The sequence below is a fragment of the Sebastes umbrosus genome, chromosome 15 (assembly GCF_015220745.1).
Source record: "Sebastes umbrosus isolate fSebUmb1 chromosome 15, fSebUmb1.pri, whole genome shotgun sequence".
NCBI lineage: Eukaryota > Metazoa > Chordata > Actinopteri > Perciformes > Sebastidae > Sebastes > Sebastes umbrosus.
Window position 1 is genome coordinate 4589482 of NC_051283.1, and position 23254 is coordinate 4612735.

The window sequence follows — 23254 nt, forward strand, 5'->3', positions numbered from 1 at the left end:
GCAGGTAGAGGCCAATCAATATTTCCAGCTCCTTAACAGTGGTGTTTACATTGCTGTGATGTGCAGATTTTTGCACACTGTACAAATTTGTTTGCTCCTTCAGTAACTCAAGAATTTCTGCTGTGATGAACTTCCTGAAATACTCCAGGGGAGTATGAAGATTGTCGGGGGGTGTGACACTCTGTCCTTCGAATTTGCACTCAAGGGTTTAGAAAGGTTTCTTTCTACAAGAAAACAGTTTTTTTCCTTGGTCAGTTGTAGTTTGTTGCCCAGGGTTCATCTTTGGTTGAGGTACTTCATCTAAATCACCTGATTCATTACAGTCTGAATCACCAGACTCACTTGACTCATCATTCTCCATGTTGTTGTTTATGGGAGTGTAATTAGGGTCTTCAGGGTCTTCATCTGAGCTACCTTCACAACCCTCAAACTCACTGCCGTCTCCCTGGATGACTGCCAGTGCATCCTGAACACTGTACTGCTTCTTGTTATCCATACTACAGAAAAATAAAATGGCATTGAAATATAACTGATATAGGGTATAAAAATCTTGTTTGTCTGTTTATTTTATTTACTGATAGGCAAAAATTGTTTCCTTATACATTTTATTAATAATTTAATTCATATAACGTGATTTTTTGTTTACATTTGTTTTAATATGGTGCCTGGGTTAGCTCAGTTGGTAGAGCGGGCGTCCATGTAACAAGGCTTGGTCCTGACCGCGGCGGCCCGGGTTTGAATCTGGCCTGTGGCTCTTTCCGCATCCACTCTCTCTCTCTCTCCCCCCTTTCCAAGACTCTATCCACTGTCCTCTCAATAAAAAAATGGAAAAAAAATAACTTAAAAAAAAAAAAAAAATTGTTTTAATATGCCCTGAATTGAACAATATCAAATCTATTAACTAAATATCATTGAATCAGCTAAATTAACTGAGCAGATCATTATCATTTTTCTTATTGTGACATATATGTCACATCAGGTTTTCCGTGACAATTTTCAGGTGAAAGGCCCAATGTGACATATATGTCACAACGATATTCATCTGATTTGTTTTATATCAATTTGTTCAAGAAATGTGATCACAACAGGTTAAATGTAATAAAGGACATGTTATGTAAGTATTACAATTCTTAAATGGCTTGAATCTTACCTTTAGCAACAAAAAACAAGCTTTTTCAATTTAGCTAGTTCTGTCACACGTGTTAACCTGGCACACAGACATCTTGGAAATGTTGTTATGAGAACACAAAATCACATGAACTGTCAGATGACCCATCAGGATGTTCAGTATGTGTCACTTAGGGACTTCATGAGTTAAAGTCAAGGATAAAGCTTTATAAGGATCTTTCCAGAACGTTTAAAGGACATGTGTCACCGTGGGTTCTTAAGGGTTAATGCAGTATAAATCTGTTATTTCCACGTATTCTAAAATGATGTATCTGAATATTTCTGCATCCTGGGGTCGCTAATCAGTCCTGAATTACATAAATTGGGTATCACTGTAAAGCTGAGACTCTTGTGGATCCAATGAGCCCAACTGTATTCATGTGTGATGATGTTAGTCCCCATAGGAGCCATTTAATTGTAGTGAGACCATTTTTTTAAACTTGACCTCACTGTATGAAATGACCTGTGGTGACCTCTAGGATAATCACAGCCTCATGAAACTTTACAGCCACAAAGTAGAGACCTAGAGCATTCAGAGGATGGACAGCTTTCCTAGCTAGATTGACAATAAGGAGGTTTCTGAGCAGTTTACACAACAGAAGTGCTCGCCATCCAATCGCCGAAAAATGCAATTCTTGCAGAAATCTCCAAATGTCACAAGTTTTTGATACCAAATCACAGCATGGCTTTTTCTATGGTGTTCCTCAAGGTCTTGGTGTCTTAATGTGGTCTTTTGGAGAGATTATTGATCTTTTTTATCGATTCTCCAGTGATAAAATATGGTTAAATTTAGCACCAAAACTCTAACAAATGGTATCAACCCAAAAATGATTATGAGACATAATAGAGCATGGGAATGACCATCATATACTTCTATCACAATGTTCTACACTCTTATACAGTGCTGCAACTCAAATGAATCTTCAGGTTCCCAGCTTTCAGATGATGTACACCACTTCTATGTGACATCTACTGTTGACTATTTATCTACCCCTGAACATCCCCTGTACCTCACCCCTCTAAAACAGAAGGTAGAATGGTAAAGGATCTGGCTGTACTGAGATGTCTCTTTCTCTGTCTCTGTCTCTCTCAGGTGCCCACATTTTACAGAGGATGAACGGCTGCGAGTGGGACGACGAGACTGGAGAGGTTGTTGGTTTTAGTCAGTACGGTTATGATGGAGAAGACTTCCTTGTGTTGGACCTGCAGACACTGACATGGACCGCTCCAAAACAACAGGCCTTCATCACCAAACTCCGATGGGATAATGAGAAAGCTAGATTAGATTACAACAAAAACTTATACATCCACATGTGTCCTGTCTGGCTGAGGAAGTACCTAGACTATGGGAGGAGCTTTCTGCAGAGAACAGGTAGGATCACATGGCAAGATGTACTGTTGTACATGGACTCAGTGCTTCTAAGGCACTGTATCATTCCAATGAAAATAATATCCTGACACATCCTGGTGTCTCAGTACAGACTCATCTGTGTCTGTCCTTCTCCCCAGAGCGTCCCTCAGTGTCTCCTCCAGAAGACTCCCTCCTCTCCAGTCAGCTGCCACGCTACAGGTTTCTACCCCGACAGAGCCATGATGTTCTGGAGGAAAGATGGAGAGGAGATTCATGAGGACGTGGACCTCGGAGAGATCCTCCCCAACCACGATGGAACCTTTCAGATGAGTGTTGAGCTGAACCTGTCATCAGTCGCACCTGAAGACTGGAGGAGGTACGACTGTGTGTTTCATCTCTCTGGTTTGGTGGACGACATCGTCACCAGACTGGACAAAGCAGTGATCAGGACCAACTGGGGTAAGACTGGTATATACCTGTATATTTGTTAATTTATTTGCAACAGATTCCTGTAACATTTGGTGGACAGTTAGACCATGATTAAGGAAGAACTTATTAGAAACTAGTGTGTATAGTGCCAAAATGTTAACTTCAACTTTGTTGACAGAAAAACATAAAGCATAATACAAATGTAAAAAAGAAATGCTTAAAAAAGCCATATAAACTCACATAAAACAAAGTAGAGCAGTGACAGTTTGTGCCTTTACCGGAGACAGTATTGAGATGACAGGAAACGAGGCAGAGAAAGATGCAACAAAGATCTGTTGCTCAAACTGGGGAAGTTGTGGTTTGTGGTCGGCGTCTTAACCCGTCAGCTACAGGAGCAAAGTTTCTGATATGTTGTGCTATTTGTCTACAGTGGGACTGGCTGTGTAATCTTCCAAGTTATGGTTTATACATCAGTGGTTGTCGCGAACACCAACCTGATTATTCTAGAGTTTGAGAACCACTGTATTACATTACCAGCCATAAGTCTTAAAAACATGCAACAGCAACCACATTTAGAGGACCAGTGCTGACATTTACTCTGAGAGGTGCTGCCAAGTTTGATGGCTTTTCATACATAGATGGCGCTAAATAAAGCTTTTATATCTTGAACTCCTGGTTTACTTTATCCACTTAAACCACTGATAAGCTGTGAACCTCTTTGTCAGGGTTTTTATTTACTACACATTTGTTTGACCAATAATGATTGACAGCACTGCCTGAATGTTGAAATGAAATGAAAGTCATATCCAGAACTGAGGCATTACCACTGAAAACACTTTCAGAACCACACAGCACACAGTGTGAATGAACCCAAAGTGTGAATGTTCTGTTTTGGTTCCAGTTTCTCCTGCAGGGTTCCCTGCTGGTCCTGTTATTGGAGTTGTTGTAGGAATGCTGCTGCTGCTGCTGGCGGTCTGCATCGCTGGACTCTTCATCTGGAGGAGGAACAATAACGGTGAGGAACAGAGATGTTTTTATTCCTCTGATGAATTGAAATAAATACCTGTGAAAGTCTCGTCCTGCATATTTAGTGTGGTACTTCTGGTAACTCAATCCATTTCTTTGACTGTGATAGTGAAGCACAAAATGAAATGTGAATCATTTTCTAACATTGTTTTCTCTCATCTGTATTTCAGGGTTTCACCCTGCTAACAGTAAGTATTATACTGTGAAATATTTCACATTATATACATTTTTATATATTTTTTCCCCTTGTGGGTGAGCAACTAATATCCTGTTCATCATAAAAACAAACGTCCTTCATAATGTGGACACCAATATGACAAGTATTTCACTTTATTTACTAATTATTTTGACAGGGGGGCAGTGAACATAGAAGAGGATGCTGAACTCCACAACTTATCGTCTCAGAGGACTTTACAATCTGTACAACATATATTTCATTATTATTATTGTTATTATTATTATTTTTATATTCCTGGAAGTGAGATCAAAAATCGATTTTACAAGGGAGAACTTAATTCTTAATTCTTAAGTACGGTAAAAGTAACAATAACAAATACTCCAAATTAAGTAAAAGCTTTCAATGTATGTGTTTTTGTATGTAAAATATTAATCTGAATGCTAACTATAGTTGTAAATAACTGATGGAGTAAAATGTATATTATTCAAGTATGAATTAGCAAAAAATGGAAATACTCAAGTAAAGTATATGAACCTCAAAACTGGATTTAAGTACTTTAGTAAATGTAATAAATTATTTTCCACCTTTGTACAACAAAACCTGAATGGTGTCGTTTTTTTTATTCATAGTCTGTGAGGAGAGATCTAGATAGATTACAGTAGGGCTGCAACTAACAATTATTTTCATTGTCGATTATTTTCTCGATTAGTTGTTTGGTCTATAAAATGTCAGAAATTAGTGAAAAATGTCAATCAGTGCCCAAAATGACGTCCTCAGATGTCTTGTTTTGTCCTCATCTCAAAAGATATTCAGTTTACTGTCATAGAGGAGGAAAGAAACCAGAAAATATTCACATTTAAGAAGCTGGAATCAGAGAATTTACACTTTTTTTTTCTTACAAAAATGACTAATCACTTAATCATTGCAGCTCTAAGGTAGATTTCTTTTTATTCTCATGTCACACCTCAAAGTTCTGCTCTTCTGTCACATTGTAGTTGTTCTTTTTTTAGTAATCTCTTTAACAGACCAGCAGAGGGCAATGTTGTTCTTTACTTCCTCTCTCCAAGTTTCCATGACATCAATTCAAATTAGGACTATCTTTAAAATCTTGTATTAAATCCATCTTTTATTTTTTTTTTCATCCACTTTTGCAGACTGCAGCAAGAAATGTCTCGACTCACTAAACTGTAATCAGTACTATTTAGTTGCATCACTTACAGACTTTGTCTATGGATTTCTCAAACATCAGGGTCACATAGTCCCACTGCATATGGATTGTCTCCAGTAAACCACATGGAAAAAGTCAAATTGCTGATTTAATACTGAATCGAGTACAAGATGCTGAATGTGGTGGAAAAAGTATTCACATCTTTTAGTTCAGTAAAAGTAGAAATACAACAAATGGAATGACATAAAATCCTGTTTTCAAATCTACCAATGGATTCCTTAGGGTTTCTAGTTTCGTATGATACCTCTCTGTAGGCGGACCGTATCCTGGGCGCATGGCCAAAATGAGTGAGACACCTGAGGGCGGATCCGCACCTGAGTCGACAAGGTCCAAGCTTCTGACCCACATCGAAATATTTGCTAGTCAGCTGACTGTAGCTCTCACTCTCTCTTACTAATCAAAACTAGATGAAGTTAACTGTGTTGCTCAACTTGTTCCTCTTCTGTCACGTTGCATCTACAGGTAAGATCATATTGTGACTCTCAACGTTATTTCCTGTTATTCTTGTTGCTGCACAACTTGTTTGTTTTTGTCCCTTTTTAGTGCGTCATTGAGGAATCACTTTCACTTTGTCACACTGAACTTACAATAATACCGCTAGCCTACTGTTGTTTTTATATAGATCTACACGCCATTGTGTCAAAAAACAACACATAAACTGTATATATGCTTTAGTTTAGGCAATTAGGCGAGCCCGACGCTGACTTTCGTTGATTTCACGGACACAGGTGTCGCTGTTAACAAGCATTTCTGAAAGTTACAAATAGTCCCTTTAAAAGGGAATATATTATCGTCGTCGTAAACATGATAGAGGAAATCTTGACTGTTGCTAGGAGACTGAACCTCTACGGTGGGAAATCCTATCCTACTATCCCCGAATATGATTGTTTTTATGGTACGACACAATTAAATCAAAGTTATATATTACAGCAATTCACATTTACTAGGTTTCCTTAATAATAATTCTATCAATTGCAAAAGAGCAAATTTCTGCTGTTAGTTTGCCTACAATAAATAATAATAATGATTGTATACTGGCCATCTACATTACTCATTGCTCAATGCACAACATTTCAATTTAAATATTATATTATTATATACTGTATATATATGATATTTACCTCATTTATTGTTATTTTCAAAACAAAATTGTAACTTGCATACTTTGCTATTGTTTATAGTTTGTTATTGTTATTCTCTCTTCATATTTTATATTTTCCAAGCTAGTTGTAGTAGTCTGGTATATTTATAATAGAGTCGTTATATTGAGTATCCCATAGATATTACCTATAGTGTTGATATGTATATTTATTGTATATTAACAGTTCCTGTATTGCCTGGATAACCGGCTGCTGTAACACAAGAATTTCCCAATTTGGGATCAATAAAGTACATCTATCTACTCTATCTTCGCTATCTATTAGTAATGAGAATGGGTCTATAACGTATTCTTTTGTAGCTCAGAGTAATTCAACATATTTTAAAATTCTCCTTTTTTGGGTAATTGACAACCAATTAACCCATTTGTGCCCAAAGACTATATTTAGTATGATAAGGACACATTTGTTCTGATCTGTCAAAAGATTTGAAAATTGGTACCGACATACTTTGGGCAAGTATCTAACAGCACAACTTTGAAAGATAACATGAAAAATCACACTTTTTACACGGAATATGTGTGCATATCTTTGATATTCAACTTTGTATAAGTTCATAGATACCAAATATCTGAGGGCACGTGACTACTGTTTTTACCTCAAATATAAAGGAGTGCAAAAACAGTAGTCCCATGTGCCCAAAGACTATATTTAGTATGATAAGATAAACTCACTTTTCAGCCCAGCGGTTTGTCTGATTTTGAAAATTTCTTCAAATTTGTGCTGAGGCAAGCCCAAAACTCAAAATTTCAGTTGCGGGCACAAATGGGTTAATCGATCAATCCCTCAAAAAATGTTTAAAATCCAATTCAAAACCTTCTTTGTCTTGCAGTGAAACACTCCCTGAAATTTTTCCTTACTGCAACTTCTGGAGTCCCAAACTTCCCAGAGTTCGTGGGTGCTGCGATGGTCGATGAAGTGCTGATGGGTTACTGTGACAGCAACATCAAGACCGCAGAAGTCAAACAAGACTGGGTGAGGAAACTAATAAAGGATGAGCCACAACAACTGGAGTGGTTTTCTCTGAAGTGTTTTGATACCCAGCAGTTCTTCATAGACAACTTGGACAGGCTGAAGCAGCGCTTAAACCAAACTGGAGGTACAGTATGTTTATGTTCATATGTAACTTTTTACTGGTAAAACAATTTCTCTCTCTGATGTGAGATGTAGACACACATCCCTGGCTTCTCTAGTGCTTTTTGATACAGACAATACGGACGAGTTTCACTCTGTTTCCTAGCAGTCTCTGTCTCTCTGTGAGCCATCCACACTGTCCAAATGATGAGTGGCTTCCACTGTGGATCAGTGTGTCTCTGTGGTGAAGATGTGATATTATTAGGGCTGGCAATCGATTAAAATATTTAATCGCGATTAATTGCAAATTAATCACACATTTTTTATCTTTTCAAAATGTACCTTAAAGGGAGATTTATCAAGTATTTAATACTCTTATCAGTGCTGCTATATGCAAATTTATATATATATATATTATAACCCATTTTCATTCACATATCTTGAGGTCAGAGGTCAAGGGACCCCTTTGAAAATGGCCATGACAGTTTTTCCTCGGCAAAATTTAGTACATGTTTGGTGTGTTATTTAACCTCCTTCGTAACAAGCAAGACATGGTTGGTACCAATGGATTCTTTAGGTTTTCTAGTTTCATATGATGCCAGTATCTTCACTCTAGCTTTAACACTGAGCCCGCTACAACCTAAAAATCACTAGTTGCATTAATGCGTTAAAGAAATGAATGGCGTTAAAACTAATTTGTGTTAATGCTTTATTATCGTGTTTACTTTGACAGCCCTAGCTATTATCTCTTAATAACTGGCTGTACTGGGATTTCTCTTTTTTCTGTCTCTGTCTCTCTCAGGTGTCCACATTTTACAGAGGATGGACGGCTGTGAGTGGGACGACGAGACTGGAGAGGTTGTTGGTTTTAGTCAGTACGGTTATGATGGAGAAGACTTCCTTGCATTTGACCTGCAGACGCTGACATGGACCGCTCTAAAGCCACAGGCTGTCATCACCAAACTTAGATGGGATAATGACAAAGCTAGATTAGAACGCGACAAAAACTACTACAGCCACATATGTCCTGACTGGCTGAAGAAGTACCTACACTATGGGAGGAGCTTTCTGCAGAGAACAGGTAGGATCACATGGCAAGATGTACTGTTGTACATGGACTCAGTGCTTCATCCTGGTGTCTCAGTACAGGCTCATCTGTGTCTGTCCTTCTCCCCAGAGCGTCCCTCAGTGTCTCTCCTCCAGAAGACTCCATCCTCTCCAGTCAGCTGCCACGCTACAGGTTTCTACCCCGACAGAGCCATGATGTACTGGAGGAAAGATGGAGAGGAGATTCATGAGGACGTGGACCACGGAGAGATCCTCCCCAACCACGATGGATCCTTCCAGATGAGTGTTGAGCTGAACCTGTCATCAGTCGCACCTGAAGATTGGAGGAGGTACGACTGTGTGTTTCATCTCTCTGGTGTGGTGGACGACATCGTCACCAGACTGGACAAAGCAGTGATCAGGACCAACTGGGGTAAGACTGGAATATACTTGTATATTTGTTTATTTATTTGCAACAGATTCCTGTAATATTTGGTGGACAGTTAGACCATAATTAAGGAAGAACTTATTAGAAACTAGTGTGTATAGTGCCAAAATGTTAACTTCAACTTTGTTGTCAGAAAAACATAACACATAATACAAATGTTAAAACAAATGCTTCAAAAAACATATAAACTCACATAAAACAAAGTAGAGCAGTGACAGTTTGTGCCTTTACTGGAGACAGTATTGAGATGACAGGAAACGAGGGAGAAAGACCCAACAAAGATCTGTTGCTCTCAAACTGGGGACATTATGGTTCGTGGTTGGCGTTTTAACCCGTCAGCTACAGGTGCAAAGTTTATGATATGTTACTATTTGTCTACAGTGGGACTGGCTGTGAAATTTTCGAAGTTTGGTTTATTACATCAGTGGTTGTCACGAACGCCAACCTGCTTATTCTAAAGTTTGAGAACCACTGTATTACATAACCAGACATTAGTCTTAAAAACGTGCAACAGCAACCACATTTAGAGGACCGGTGCTGACACCACTGATAAGCTGTAAACCTTTCTCAGGGTTTTTATTTACTACACATTTGTTTGACCAATAATGATTGACAGCACTGCCTGAATGTTGATTTGAAATGAAAGTCATATCAAGAACTGAGGCATTACCACTGAAAACACTTTCAGAACCACACAGCACACAGTGTGAATGAACCCAAAGTGTGAATGTTCTGTTTTGGTTCCAGTTCCTCCTGCAGGGTTCCCTGCTGGTCCTGTTATTGGAGTTGTTGTAGGACTGCTGCTGCTGCTGCTGGCGGTCTGCATCGCTGGACTCTTCATCTGGAGGAGGAACAATAACGGTGAGGAACAGAGATGTTTTTATTCCTCTGATGAATTCAAATAAATACCTGTGATAGTCTCGTCCTGCATATTTAGTGTGGTACTTCTGGTAACTCAATCCATTTATTTGACAAGTGATAGTGAAGCACAAAATGAAATGTGAATCATTTTCTAACATTGTTTTCTCTCATCTGTATTTCAGGGTTTCGCCCTGCTAACAGTAAGTATTATACTGTGAAATATTTCACATTATATACAATTATATATATTTGTTCCCCTTGTGGGCGAGCAACTAATATCCTGTTCACCATAAAAACAAATGTCCTTCATAATGTGGACACCAATATGACAAGGATTTCTCTTTATTTACTACTTCTTTTGACAGGGGGGGCAGTGAACATAGAAGAGGATGCTGAACTCCACAATGTATCATCTCAGAGGACTTTACAATCTGTACAACATATATTTCATTATTATTATTGTTATTATTATTATTTTTATATTCCTGGAAGTGAGATCAAAAATCTATTTTACAAGGGAGACCTTGATTCTTAAGTAAAAGTAGCAATACAAAATACTCCAAATCAAGTAAAAGCTTTCAATGTATGTGTTTTTGTATGTAAAGTCTTAATCTGAAAGCTAACTATAGTTGTAAATAACTGATGGAGTAAAATGTATATTATTCAAGTATGAATTAGCAAAAAATGGAAATACTCAAGTAAAGTATATGAACCTCAAAACTGGATTTAAGAACTTGAGTAAATGTAATAAATTGCTTTCCACCTTTGTACAACAAAACCTGAATGGTGTAGTTTTTTTATTCATAGTCTGTGAGGAGAGATCTAGGCAGATTACAGTAGGGCTGCAACTAACAATTATTTTCATTGTCGATTAATCTGTCAATTATTTTCTCAATTAATCGATTAAAATGTTAAAAAATGACGATCAGTGTTTCCTGAAGCCCAAGATGACGTCCTCAAACGTCTTGTTTTGTCCACAACTCAAAGATATTCAGTTGACTGTCATAGAGGAGGAAAGAAACCAGAAAATATTCACATTTAAGAAGCTGCAATCAGAGAATTTAGACCTTTTTCATTCTTACAAAAATGACTCAAACCAATTAATCGATTATAGTTGACAACTAATCGCTTAATCGTTGCAGCTCTAAGGTGGATTTATTTTTATTCTCATGTCACACCTCAAAGTTCTGCTCTTCTGTCACATTGTAGTTGTTCTTTTTTAGTAATCACTTTAACAGACCAGCAGAGAGCAATGTTGTTCTATACTTCTTCTCTCCAGGTTTCCATGATATCAATTCAAATTAGGATTATCTTTAAAATCTTGGATTAAATCCAAGGGGGGTGGGGGGGGGGTTGTGGATCGGCCTGGTGTTAGCAGTGAGTCCGCTGTCTGACAGTGTCCTCCATAGACATATACGTAGACTGATACTGATAGAAATACCATACTTATGTAGGGAGAAAAATCAATGTGCAATATTACCTGCAAAATATGTTGACTGTTGCCATACAATAAGAGGTGCTACAAGCTCCGAATATGTTTCTGATTAATTACATCTGTAAAAGAATGTATATTTAAAATGTATTTGGTATATTGTGATTGTAATTATTTTGTGATTATTTTTTGTGAAATGTAATTATTCATTAATCTGTAATTTTGCTTTGGCAATAATGTAACCTGAACATTCATGCCAATAAAGCCTCTTTGAATTTGACTGATTGACTCCTGGAGCAGACGTCAACGTGGGCGCCATATTGGACAGGGCAAGACTGACCTGTAAACAAATACAAGTGAACGGAGGAGCTCTGTTTTTCTGGATGAAAAGCACTATAACGTCTAAATTTCTCAACCGATTTCAAAGAGTCGTTTTATTTTCAAACGTTTATGATCTACGAGGAGTAACGTTAAGCTAACGTTACGTTTTCTTTGGTGAAAAACTGTTAAATACGTTAACGTTACTGCTTCCGGTTCCTGGATCACCGGTCTGTCCTTCGATATGATTCAATCAATTATAAAGTCATGATTATAAACTAGTACTTTCATATCACGTTTTCCTTTACGCATTTTACACATTATCAACTGTTCAAGTTCACGTTACATCTTCACAAAACGTTTGCTTCTGTAACATCAGATAAGAGCTAGCTAACATTTGTTACTGTTAGATAATCTATATAAGCTAATGTTAGCTTGGTGATGTTCATATCAAACATAATATCGTGTTTAAAACATGATATGTACGTATTGTATGTATTAAAGACGATGTGTCTGATATTGCAAACAATAAAACTGATGGCTGGCTTTGGTTTTGGAACAGAAACGTTGACTCAGCAAAATTTAGCTTGACTTTATTTATTCAACGCTCTCTTAAGTTACTTTAGGTGTGCTAACGTATTATGGACATTAACTAGCAGCTAACAAGTTCAATGCAATCAAATTGTATTGATGCTACAATAAGGTTGAGTTAACTTTAGACACAGATGTTAGTAAAATGATTAGGTGTACCATTAGCTTGGTGTTTTGGGTGTTGCTAACTAGATAAATGATCCTGTAATATGTTAACTTTTATATTTTTGACAGAGTCCCTGAGAAAGCTTCAGCTCATATCTCCTGTTACACACCACATGAGACAACAGTCCTAATGTCAGCTGGAGGTGAATGTCTGATTTATTTCTGTCATATGTTTTTGTGACTGAATTTGCTTTGCTCTGCTTAATTCAGCTGAAGTGAGGACTGGTGTGGGCTGGCCAGCAGACAGTAAGAGCTTTCTCTCCTGGGCTGGAAGGTGCTGGCTCATCCTCTAAATCTGTTGATGAAGTGATGGAGTCTGTGGGAGACTACACAAGAACATGAGGTCAGTGAGGCTGGAAGATGAAACACACAACACACCTCTCATTCTAACAGTGTTGTAAGCTTTCTGAATCTGTTGATGCTGACTGGCTGTTCAGTAGTGTCCTCTTTGTTCTACAGCTTTTCCAAAGCTTTATATTTATTTATTTTTTCCCTTTACAGGTTTTGCTGTGGAGCGTCTGTCCAAGGCCAAACTGAGTGTGACGACAAGGCTGCCGGGTCCTGTGATGTGTGCTACCTGGGATTTCCTGTACGTTCCAAAAACATCCATTTCTTGTATATGAACTGCAAAAACAGTGTAGCCTGTAATCTCAACATTAGTGCAGAGTTTACCTTTGATTGTTTGTGTATTTTATGGATCTGGGCAGGGAATGAAATTAGCACCTGCCACCTGCCAAATACAGAGTAAATGTTGGCTGTGGCAGGTTAATAAATTCAGGTCACCTGCCACCATAGCAGACAGGTTTTCCTTATATTAAGAAATATTATTTTTAAAAAGCAATTCTAAAGCCTAAATTAAATATACAGTAGTCATGGTTCAAGGTTACATGATATATTCCATAATTCTACGGTCTGGTACCACTGACTCAGTGTTTACCATTTTAAAGCGTTCTACCTAGATTTCAGAAGTGGCAGACAAAAATAATTGAGTGGCCGGTAGAAATGTTCAGTGACCTGCTGAAGTAGCAGGTGAGGAAAAAGGTTCATTTCAGACCCAGGATCTATCAGACAAATATGATCTAGCAGATGTATTCAATGAATTTAATGTCTATGGGTAAACACAGAGGTTGTGTCTGTTGCATCAAACCACTGACAGTAGCTTCAACAAGAGGCAAGAGCTAAACACAATCATTTTCTAATCATAATGCTTTGATTATATGTGATGAACAAACATCTAACACTCAGACAATCTCTCTTTTTCTGTCTTTAGTTACAGATGGTGCTGCTTGATCATGAAACTCCATTTGGAAATGTGTTATTTGTTGTTAAGAACTGCTGTTAATCACCACAGGTCTGCCATGGGTTACTGTGACGTCACTATTTTGGTGTGATCGCCATCTTTTGGCCAACTTGGACTACTTCAATTCTTCCTTCAGTCCATGAGGAGGAACCACAGAGACATGAGCTGCATCTCATTTCCCGATTTTTTTTTTGCCTCCTCGATCTTCCAGCTGTGACCCGGAAATCGATCTCAGCGCTCCATCTTGAAGGATGTCCCAATTCCTAAAATGCATCTCGAGGAGCGAGGATCGAGGAGGCTTGCCGGAGGAGCCATGAGCGAAGATACACCAGTGTATCCTCCAGTGTATCAATTCAATTCAATTCATCTTTATTGACAGACTTGAAGTCCATTATAAAACATACAACACAAACAACAATACATACATTAAAATAGAAACTGCCACTTTTTACAAAAGACAGTTATACCAGTGAGTCTTGTGAAGGGCTCGTTGCATGGGTGGAAAAAAGTACAAAATGCAAGTCTCGGCCAGCCGCAAATGGAGTAAGACGTACTTTTCAGAGCTCCTGCAGAATCCTGACTAATTTCGTATTTAAACGACATTTCATTTTAAAAAAGCACGCAAAAAGCTTAGAATCTACCCTCAACTAACCAAGGTGCAGTTAAAGGTCGGTAAAATCGACGTGGATGGCGTCTAATCTGCGCAAATATAAGAACGAGGGCTCATCCACCACAAGGCCCAACACATCCTCGGCGAAGAGTTCAACTAACACCGACCAGGCTTCACCCGCACCCGCGGCTGAACTGACCATGGACATCGCCTCGGTGAAAGCGGATATCCTCTCCTCCATAAGAAAGGACATAACCGCTGTGATAAGTGAACAGCTGAAGAGTACTCTGGCGGAGTTTTTTGACTCGCTACAGACAGAAATGAGAGCATTGAAAACTGAAATAGCCAACAACACCGCGGTGCTCCGCTCAGATCTCGAGCATGTTAAAGCTAACGTAACAGAGATGGAGGCAGGACTATGCACTTGGTCGGACGAGGTAGTGTCAGTTCAAACAGATGTCAGAGACCTCAATAAGCAAGTGGAAGAATTAAAAGTAAAATGTGAAGATATGGAGGGGAGGATGAGAAGAGGTAACATCGGATCATCGGAGTAGCTGAAGAACCTGGATCAAGCTCACCTACGGACGTTTCTAAACTCCGTAAAGCGGTGCTACAGATGGATAAAGAGGTGCGGGTGGAGCGCGCACATAGCGGGCTAACACAGAGGAGACCGGGAGACAAGCCACGCGCCATCATCGCAAAACTACAGAACGAGGGAGATGCCGAAAATATCCTGAGGAGGGCCCGGGACCGCGGTGGTCAGCTCCGCTACAACGGCAGCCCGATCGCCATATTCCCCGACTACACGGCCGCCGTGGCCAAAGCCAGGTCCGCGTTCACGGACGTCAGGAAGATGCTCCGCGGGAGATCAGGAGTTCGCTATGGAATACTCTTCCCGGCCAGATTCCGCATTTCCCACAACAATGAAGAGAAGGAGTTCCTGGATGCTGCCAAAGCCATGGACTATGTAAAGAAAGAAGTCATCCCCAGATCTGAGATGGAAGACTAACTGAAGGTATCCTTATTTCACATGGGAAATGACATATAAACAATTCTAAATAACTGTTGCCAGGGACAACTTCCTAAATGTTTATCCAGATGGACTATTTGAGTGTTTTGTTTTGTTTTTGTTATTATTTACTTAATTGCTACCTGAGAGGCTGTGTCTATCATTAGGATATTAGCATAGGTTAAACAAAACATAAATATCCCCTGAGATTACCTGTGTGTGTGGGTGTGGATGTTTGGGTGTGTAGATGTGAGGGTGGGTGTGGGTGTGGATGTGGGTAGGTGTGGGTGTGAGGGTGTGTGCTTGTGTATGGATGTGTATAGTAGTAGGATATGTGATCTAAATACTTGTGTGCATACAGGCAGTAATGAATGAGCATAAGCTCTCAGGAAACTTTCACTCATTTTTATCTAATTTCCTTTGGTTTTGATAATTCCTAAGTTTCACAATAAGTTTTATACATAGAATTACTTTGACAATTGTGACACTCACATTGAAATGTCGTTATCTTTTCTAATTTTATCTCGGGGTTCTGCGGGAGCCTGAACCGAGAATAACAGCTTTAGTTCTTTAGTTCTGTTTGGTTTTACACCCAAGCAAAGGCGAACACTCTCTAGGATTGTTCGCATAGCTGCCGTCCTGACCTGCAGCCTGGGACCTTGTCCCAAAGGTGTGTTGGACACTGTGTTGACCGAGTTCACGGTTTATCTAACTTTATGTTCAGTTCAGTTTGAGTTGATCCCAATGTTCCCCAGGGATCTCACTGTGAGATTTAAAGCAACAAGGAAATAGATTTTTTCCTCTATTCCAATACAAATGTCTCATGTTAATGTTTCAACCCTGTCTACACTTCTATTTATTTATGTATTTTACTTTTGTATATTCTGTTCCTTTTTTGGTTTAAATACCCCCTTCCCCCATCCTCCCCACCCCTACCTATTACAAATACTTATCTTCTTACACCCACTCACCTACATTCACACAATCATGCACATAGATACTTTATACTACGTGCCACTTATAGCCTTCTGTGCTGTACCAGCCTTCTTGATCCATCACTTTATGCCAGTGCAAAATTTGTTTCCTACCTAATTCTCCTAACCCCAAGTCATGGGATCACTTAAGGTTATAAGCTATAATGTCAGAGGTCTCAATAGTCCCATAAAGAGGAAGAAAATCCTTAATCAGCTGATTAGAGCCAATTGCCAGATAGCGTTTTTGCAGGAGACCCATCTATCAGACTTGGAGCATGAAAAGCTAAAAAAATCTTGGGCAGACAAGGTGTTTTACTCATCACACCACTCAGGCAGAAGAAGAGGAGTCTCTATTCTGATACATAGACAGATTAATTTCACACCAACTAAAATTCACAAAGACTCTGAGGGTAGATTTATTCTGATAAATGGCTCTATTGATGGAATACAAGTTTCTCTCATGAACATATATGCCCCAAATGAGGATGAGCCTGGCTTCATTAATACAACCTTTAACACTATACTGCAGCACAGCTCTGGGATTCTGCTGTTGGGTGGGGATTTCAACTGCGTTGTATCTCAACTTACGGATAGACAACCTCCTTCAAAATCCCCCACTTCCCAAATGAGTAAAAGGCTTACACACTTATCAACAGAGTTAGGTCTAGCAGATGTTTGGAGAAGCAAATTTCCTAAGGGGAGGGATTTTACCTTCTTCTCACATAGACATTCATCCTATTCCAGAATCGATTATTTTTTTACCCCCACAGCAGAGTTACACAGGATAGAGGACATAAAGATCTTACCGATTACAATATCTGATCACTCTCCTCTTGTGGTGTCCTGGGACATAGGTCACACACCATCAGCCAAACAATGGAGATTAAATGCATCACTCCTAAACGACAAGGAATTCATCCCATTTGTCAAAATTGAATTAAGTACTTATCTAGATACAAATGCTTCACCTGAAATATCACCTCTTATTTTATGGGACTGTACCAAAGCATATATTAGAGGTCGTATTATCTCGTTTGCAAGTGCTAAAAAAAAGAGAAGGGAAGCAACACGACGCGAATTAGAAGACAAAATAAGGCAGCTTGAACAACAGCATAAAGGGTCGTCATCCCCCAGCATACTTAATACTCTTAAACAAGCACGTAGAGATCTAAACACCTTAATTACAGAAAAGATCGAAGGCAATTTAAGGTTTACAAATCAAAAATATTACGAAAACGGTAACAGAGCAAGTAGATTATTGGCACTAAGACTAAAAAAACAGCAATCAGCCAATATAGTACAGAAGTTAGTGTCTAATAATACAACACTCACGAAACCGGATGAAATCTCACAGTCCTTTGCCGAATTTTATAAATCCCTATACAAAAACACGGACACCTGCACAGACGACAAAGAATTGGCGCAATTTTTAAGGGACATTAAATTAAGAGAGTTATCTGAGCCTATGGCAAAAGAGCTAGATGAACCAATCAATGAATGGGAAATACAGCAGGTAATCTCTACATTGAAAAACAATAAAAGCCCTGGGCCAGACGGGTACATAAATGAATTTTATAAAATGTTTAAAGAGGAAGTGTCACCTTCACTGTTAAAAGCTTATCACCATGCTTACAATCTGGTACTATGGCCCCCTCTTGGAGGGACGCAACAATAGTAGTAATACATAAAGAGGGCAAAGACTCGACCAAATGCCAATCATATAGGCCCATATCGCTACTCAACACAGACCTGCGGATATTAACTGCTATTCTTCCAAAACATGTCAATAAAATTATCACGAAAATTATTCATCCGGATCAAACCGGGTTCATTACCGGAAGATATTATGGGGACAATATTAGAAGGTTACTAAATCTAATGACACATCCAAAAGTAAAAGAAGACGAAGTAATGATATTATCCCTCGACGCCCAGAAGGCATTCGATCGAGTGTCCTGGCAATACTTATTTCAAACATTGAGACGATTCCAATTTGGCCCCAATTTCGTTAAGTGGATACAAACATTATATTCCAATCCGCAGGCTACTGTTAAAGTGAATGGGTTTTTATCAGACCGATTTGTCCTAGAGCGCGGCTGCAGACAGGGTTGCCCTCTTTCGCCCCTTCTGTTTGATATTAGTATTGAACCTTTGGCACAGCTTATCAGGGACAACGATAACATAAAAGGACTGACAATAAATGGAGAACAGCATAAATTATCACTGTACGCAGATGATGTGCTTTTATATCTAGCGGAACCTGCAACAACAATCCCACACTTAAAGGATCTCATCTCTGTGTATGGGTACTTTTCGGGTTATAAAGTTAATGTGGATAAAACAATGGCTATGGATATAAGTGGTGGAATTTCACAAACTGTGAAACTCCAGAGTGGTTTCAGATGGCCTAAAGATGGCATCAAATATCTCGGCATCCAAATACCCCCATCATTAAGAAATTTATTCGATGCAAATTTCAAAAGTTTGATTCATAATGTTGGTAAGGATTTGGACCGATGGGCAACGCTCCCCCTATCTTTGTTAGGCCGAATTGAGAGTGTACGCATGAATGTGCTGCCTAAGCTTCTCTATCCATTTCAGATGTTGCCTATTGATATTCCTAAGCCCACATTTGATAAATTGGACAGGTTAATTTCAAAATTTATATGGCAAGGAAAACGGCCAAGAATCAGACTAAAAGCATTGCAGCTATCTAAACTAAAGGGAGGGCTCAAACTTCCAAATCTAAGATATTACTTCTGGGCTGCGCAGTTAAAACCTTTGACAATATGGACCCGGGATTGTACACATACACGCTGGCTTAACATAGAAAAAAGCCTTTGTGCAAGGCCCCTACAGATCTTGCCTTTCTTAGATGTAGCCTTACGAGAAATTCAAATGGGCGAATGGACTAAAGTCACACTAACAATACGGAGAAAAATCAAACTAGCATTTGGATTGCCCAAAGCAATTTCAGCATTAACCAATATTGGATTCATAAAGGATTTTGTTCCCTCCAGTTTAGATACAGGATTTAGAAAATGGTCAGAACATGGACTCGCTAACCTACACCAACTCCTGAAGGATGGCAGACTTAAGTCATTCCAGCAGTTGAGAGAGGAATTTAAACTTCCCAACACAGATTTTTTCCGATATCTACAATTAAGGGACTTCCTAATGAAACATAAGCAATGGGATAAAGTTCTGGAGCCCACTCCAATTGAAGAGTTCCTAATGAAATTACAAACAGGAAATGGGGATAAGAAAATTATAGGCCGTTTTTACCAAATATTTTTAGGCATGAATTTGAACAATACGCTTCAAATAAAAGGGAGATGGGAAATTGAAATGAATACAGACATACCACAGGACATATGGGAAGAAATATGCACCGAAGCACATCTAGTGACCAACTCTAATAGCTGGAGGGAATTCAAATGGAAAGTGATTTCAAGATTCTTTCGTACACCAGAAATAGTGGCCAAAATGGGCCCTACACACTCGAATAAATGTTGGAGAAATTGTGGTACACATATTGGCAATCATATTCACATATTTTGGACATGCCCCAAATTAAAAACATTTTGGGAAGAGGTATTTCGGGCACTCGAAGATGTATTCGACCAAAATTTCACCAAAGATCCAAAAATGGCACTGCTGGGAGCAATACCAGAAGGCATTGATGGAAGAGCCAAAAAATATCTCTTACAAATATTGCTTACAGCAGCAATTAAATGTATTACAATTAAGTGGCTAAAACCTGAGCCCCCAACATACAATTTATGGATTGAGAAGGTATGGGAAATCTACCACATGGAACAAATAACCTATTCCATAAGACTCCAAAAAGACACATTTGTTAAAAGGTGGAGCCCTGCCATGATTGTACTAGTGCAGTGATCGGTGATCTGAGTGTTCTCATATATCCTGGATCATGCTTGTGTCTTTGTCTTCCTGACCCAGGTCACCTCTCTGGGCACGTGCACGCATCCATACAGTACACACCCATACGACACACTCCCCCTTCCTTACCTCCGACCCCTTACCACATTTATTATTATTTAAATTTATTTATTTATTCATTTTACTTTGTTTTATTTTAATTATTTGGATTGTCTAGGTCTGTGTCCTCCCTTTCTCTCTGAATCCAATTGAAATTATATTTTAATATTAAGTCTTGTTTTTTTCTTTTTTTCTTTTTTTTTTTGTGTTTTCTCTCTCCCCCTTGTTTTAAGCTGTAAGATTTTTTTTTAAAAAACTATGAGACAGCTATAAAAATGAAAATACAGTGGTATAGAATGTTATTATGATTGTATGAGTTGCTGAAACTGCAATAAAATTTAAGTTAAAAAAAAAAAAATGCAAGTCTCCATCAAAAATAATCCAAGGCACACTGTAGTGTTTGAACAAAATTAAAAGGCCTTTATTTTACATGGCAATAATTGCTTAAAATGACCAACGCGTTGCGACCAACATATAGGTCTTCATCAGGGTCACTGTGAGCATTCAGCAGTAGCTTGCACACCTATATTTTGTTATACTAATCAGTAGAGTTGGAGGGTGGTTCTCTGTCAATGAGCAAGCCTATTGGTGGAAAAACAAGAAAATGACACATCATTAATAGGGAGGAGAAAGAGAAGAAAAGAGGAAAAAAGGGAAAGAAGAAGGGAAGGGAGGGGAATTAAAAGGAAATGAAGGAAAGAGGAGATGAGAGGTAAAAATAAATGACTAAACTAAAAACAAATATGATATGAGACAATGTGACTACTAAGTCAAGGTGGACCCAATACTTTCTTATGTAGGTCTACACATGATGAGTTCCTCAATATATAACTATAGTCTCATCCACATTTTTCTGCCTACAAACACACATTGACTACAAAATGACCTTACCCTTAAATAGTTCAATATATTCAAATACAATTTTTATACAGTGTTATTCCTGAAGTGATAATTCACAGAAAAGGAGAAAAGTCTATCTCCTCATTGAGGCCGGGGTATTTTGTTGCTTTTAGTTGTACAATCCAAAAGTCATACCAATGTTTCCACAGGGATGACTGGTATCGTATAACACTAAAACTAGGATTTGACAGTAGCATGATAATGGCGTTCTGAGAATCATTTAGCCGACATATCAATTTATACATCAGGTTTCTCAACAGAGCCTGCAAAGTGTTGACACCTGCATTACAGAACAGCTCGCTTGCACTACACCACCTGGGTTTCTTAAGTAATATCCGCATGCAGTGATTGAAGGCAACCTGAAGCTGATGCATGCTCGCCTTTTTAAACTTGGCCCACAGGGGGGCAGTACAGAGGAGAGTGCAATAGGCTCCAAAGAGACCTGTCTACACGGAAGGTTTTTTTTTACCGACCAACATGTCCCCTTATTGGATATCATTTATTGATTGGACGCTGCGCCGATCGGTTTGATCTGATACACGTCAGCATCGCTGGAGTTTCATACCGGAGTGAAGACAGATCACAGATTAAAAAGTTTTATAGTTTAGTTGTCTTCTGATTCACCATCTAGTTCAAATCTGTGTTAACTGTCGGTGTGAACAACAGACGGACCATGTTGATGGTAAAGTGTTCTAGCAGCAGAAGGACCTGCAGGATCTCTGCTTCACACACCGCGGCTGAAGGAGTCTGACACTGAAAGAGCTTTATAACACCTGACAACAAACGGACCTCAATCAACTTTCTTCATTTATTAGAATGATTTTTCTTTTCATAATCTGTTATTTCCCCCGTTAACTTTTGTTAAGGATACAGTTAAAGTCAGAGAGAGAAGGAGAGTCTGTCTTTTACACATTTTACATCATTTATCCTCATTTCCATTCAGTCACATGAGGCTGATAATTCCTGAACGTCGGGTTTGATATGAGTTACATCATTTACATTTTCCCTCAAACATTCAGCCTAATACATTATGTCCAGTGTTCAAAAGACACATAGTCATATTCTGGGTTATTAAATAATTAATTCACAATCAGAATATCAATAACTACAGACGCTAATAATGAATAACTAATATAAAGATATTGTTACAGTACAGATGGTTCCTGGTCCTCTAAGCAGGACTCAGTCCACAGTAGAAATACAGACTGCAGCTGTTATTCATGTGCAGGTGTTTGTTAAACGGGCAACAGGCTACAGAGAGGAAACACTGCTGCTCTGTCACTGATAATAACTGAGTGTCTTTATTAGTATTATTAGATCAGTTCAGACATAAACTCCATCTAAAGTCTCAACAGCTGTTAAAGCCGACTGACAGCTGATCCAGATGTGATCAGCTGCTGCTGTCATCAGAAACGGACGTCGCTTCACGTGACGCTTCAGAGGAAACGACCGTCTCATGTCTCTTAAAACATATTTCCTCTTTTCCTCTCTCCTCGCATGGTTTCCTTGCTTCTCTCCGTGCTTCCCTGGTGGGAGGGACTAAGACGCAAGGATGAGACGCAAGTGAGGGAAACGGGGATGCAATTAAGAGCTTTGGGATGCAGCCCTAGGGCGGATCCGCACCTGAGTCGACCCAAGGCCTTTAGAAAGGAGGCTGGAACACGCGTCATATCATCGAGGGGTATGACACATGCGCAGTAAAATCTGCTCTGCACTCGCCGAAATTGAGCCAATTGCAACGCACGACCGCAGTTTGAGTTACACTGAGCATGAGTTAGACCCAAAGACCAGTGTCCGCCCATGACCTAGCCTCCTTTCCATAAACCTTGAGTCGACCATGTCCAAGCTTTTGACCACATAGAAATATTTGCTAGTCAGCTGACTGTAGCTCTCTCTCTCTCTTACTAATCAAAACAAGATGAAGTTAATTGTGTTACTCAAGTTGTTCCTCTTCTGTCATGTTGCATCTACAGGTAAGATCATATTG

General features: G+C 39.0%; 2 protein-coding genes and 1 long non-coding RNA gene across 15 annotated transcripts in view; all 3 read left to right on the top strand.

Annotated features, from left to right (window-relative positions):
* Nucleotides 1–23254, top strand: part of LOC119502692 (major histocompatibility complex class I-related gene protein-like) — a 167807-nt gene that overhangs the window by 83989 nt on the left and 60564 nt on the right. The window contains exon 1 of one of the 6 annotated variants that reach the window (XM_037793820.1): nt 5673–5841. The exons of 3 other annotated variants lie outside the window; for them this stretch is intronic. In XM_037793820.1, coding sequence (XP_037649748.1) covers nt 5787–5841 — 55 coding nt within the window. In that variant the 5' untranslated portion in view covers nt 5673–5786. Of the gene's footprint in view, nt 1–5672; nt 5842–23127; nt 23241–23254 lie in introns of those variants that run through there. 2 more of the 6 variants (XM_037793827.1, XM_037793821.1) reach the window with 2 other exon arrangements.
* The window catches only part of LOC119502689 (major histocompatibility complex class I-related gene protein-like), a 94969-nt gene that overhangs the window by 55524 nt on the left and 16191 nt on the right, over nt 1–23254 (top strand). The window contains exons 2-9 of one of the 7 annotated variants that reach the window (XM_037793810.1): nt 7369–7635; nt 8413–8691; nt 8788–9090; nt 9853–9966; nt 10149–10166; nt 12683–12815; nt 12974–13061; nt 13743–14184. The exons of 1 other annotated variant lie outside the window; for it this stretch is intronic. In XM_037793810.1, the coding sequence (XP_037649738.1) occupies nt 7369–7635; nt 8413–8691; nt 8788–9090; nt 9853–9966; nt 10149–10166; nt 12683–12765 (1064 nt within the window). In that variant the 3' untranslated portion in view covers nt 12766–12815; nt 12974–13061; nt 13743–14184. Of the gene's footprint in view, nt 1–7368; nt 7636–8412; nt 8692–8787; nt 9091–9852; nt 9967–10148; nt 10167–10332; nt 10745–12682; nt 12816–12973; nt 13062–13742; nt 14186–23254 lie in introns of those variants that run through there. 5 more of the 7 variants (XM_037793806.1, XM_037793807.1, XM_037793809.1 and 2 more) reach the window with 5 other exon arrangements.
* On the top strand, nt 3906–4745 carry LOC119502710. 2 transcript variants are annotated; one of them, XR_005210139.1, is made up of 3 exons: nt 3929–3962; nt 4144–4161; nt 4327–4745. It is a non-coding gene; the product is annotated as an uncharacterized LOC119502710 (long non-coding RNA). The 2 variants fall into 2 exon arrangements; XR_005210138.1 differs by lacking the exon at nt 4144–4161 and having other exon boundaries at nt 3906–3962.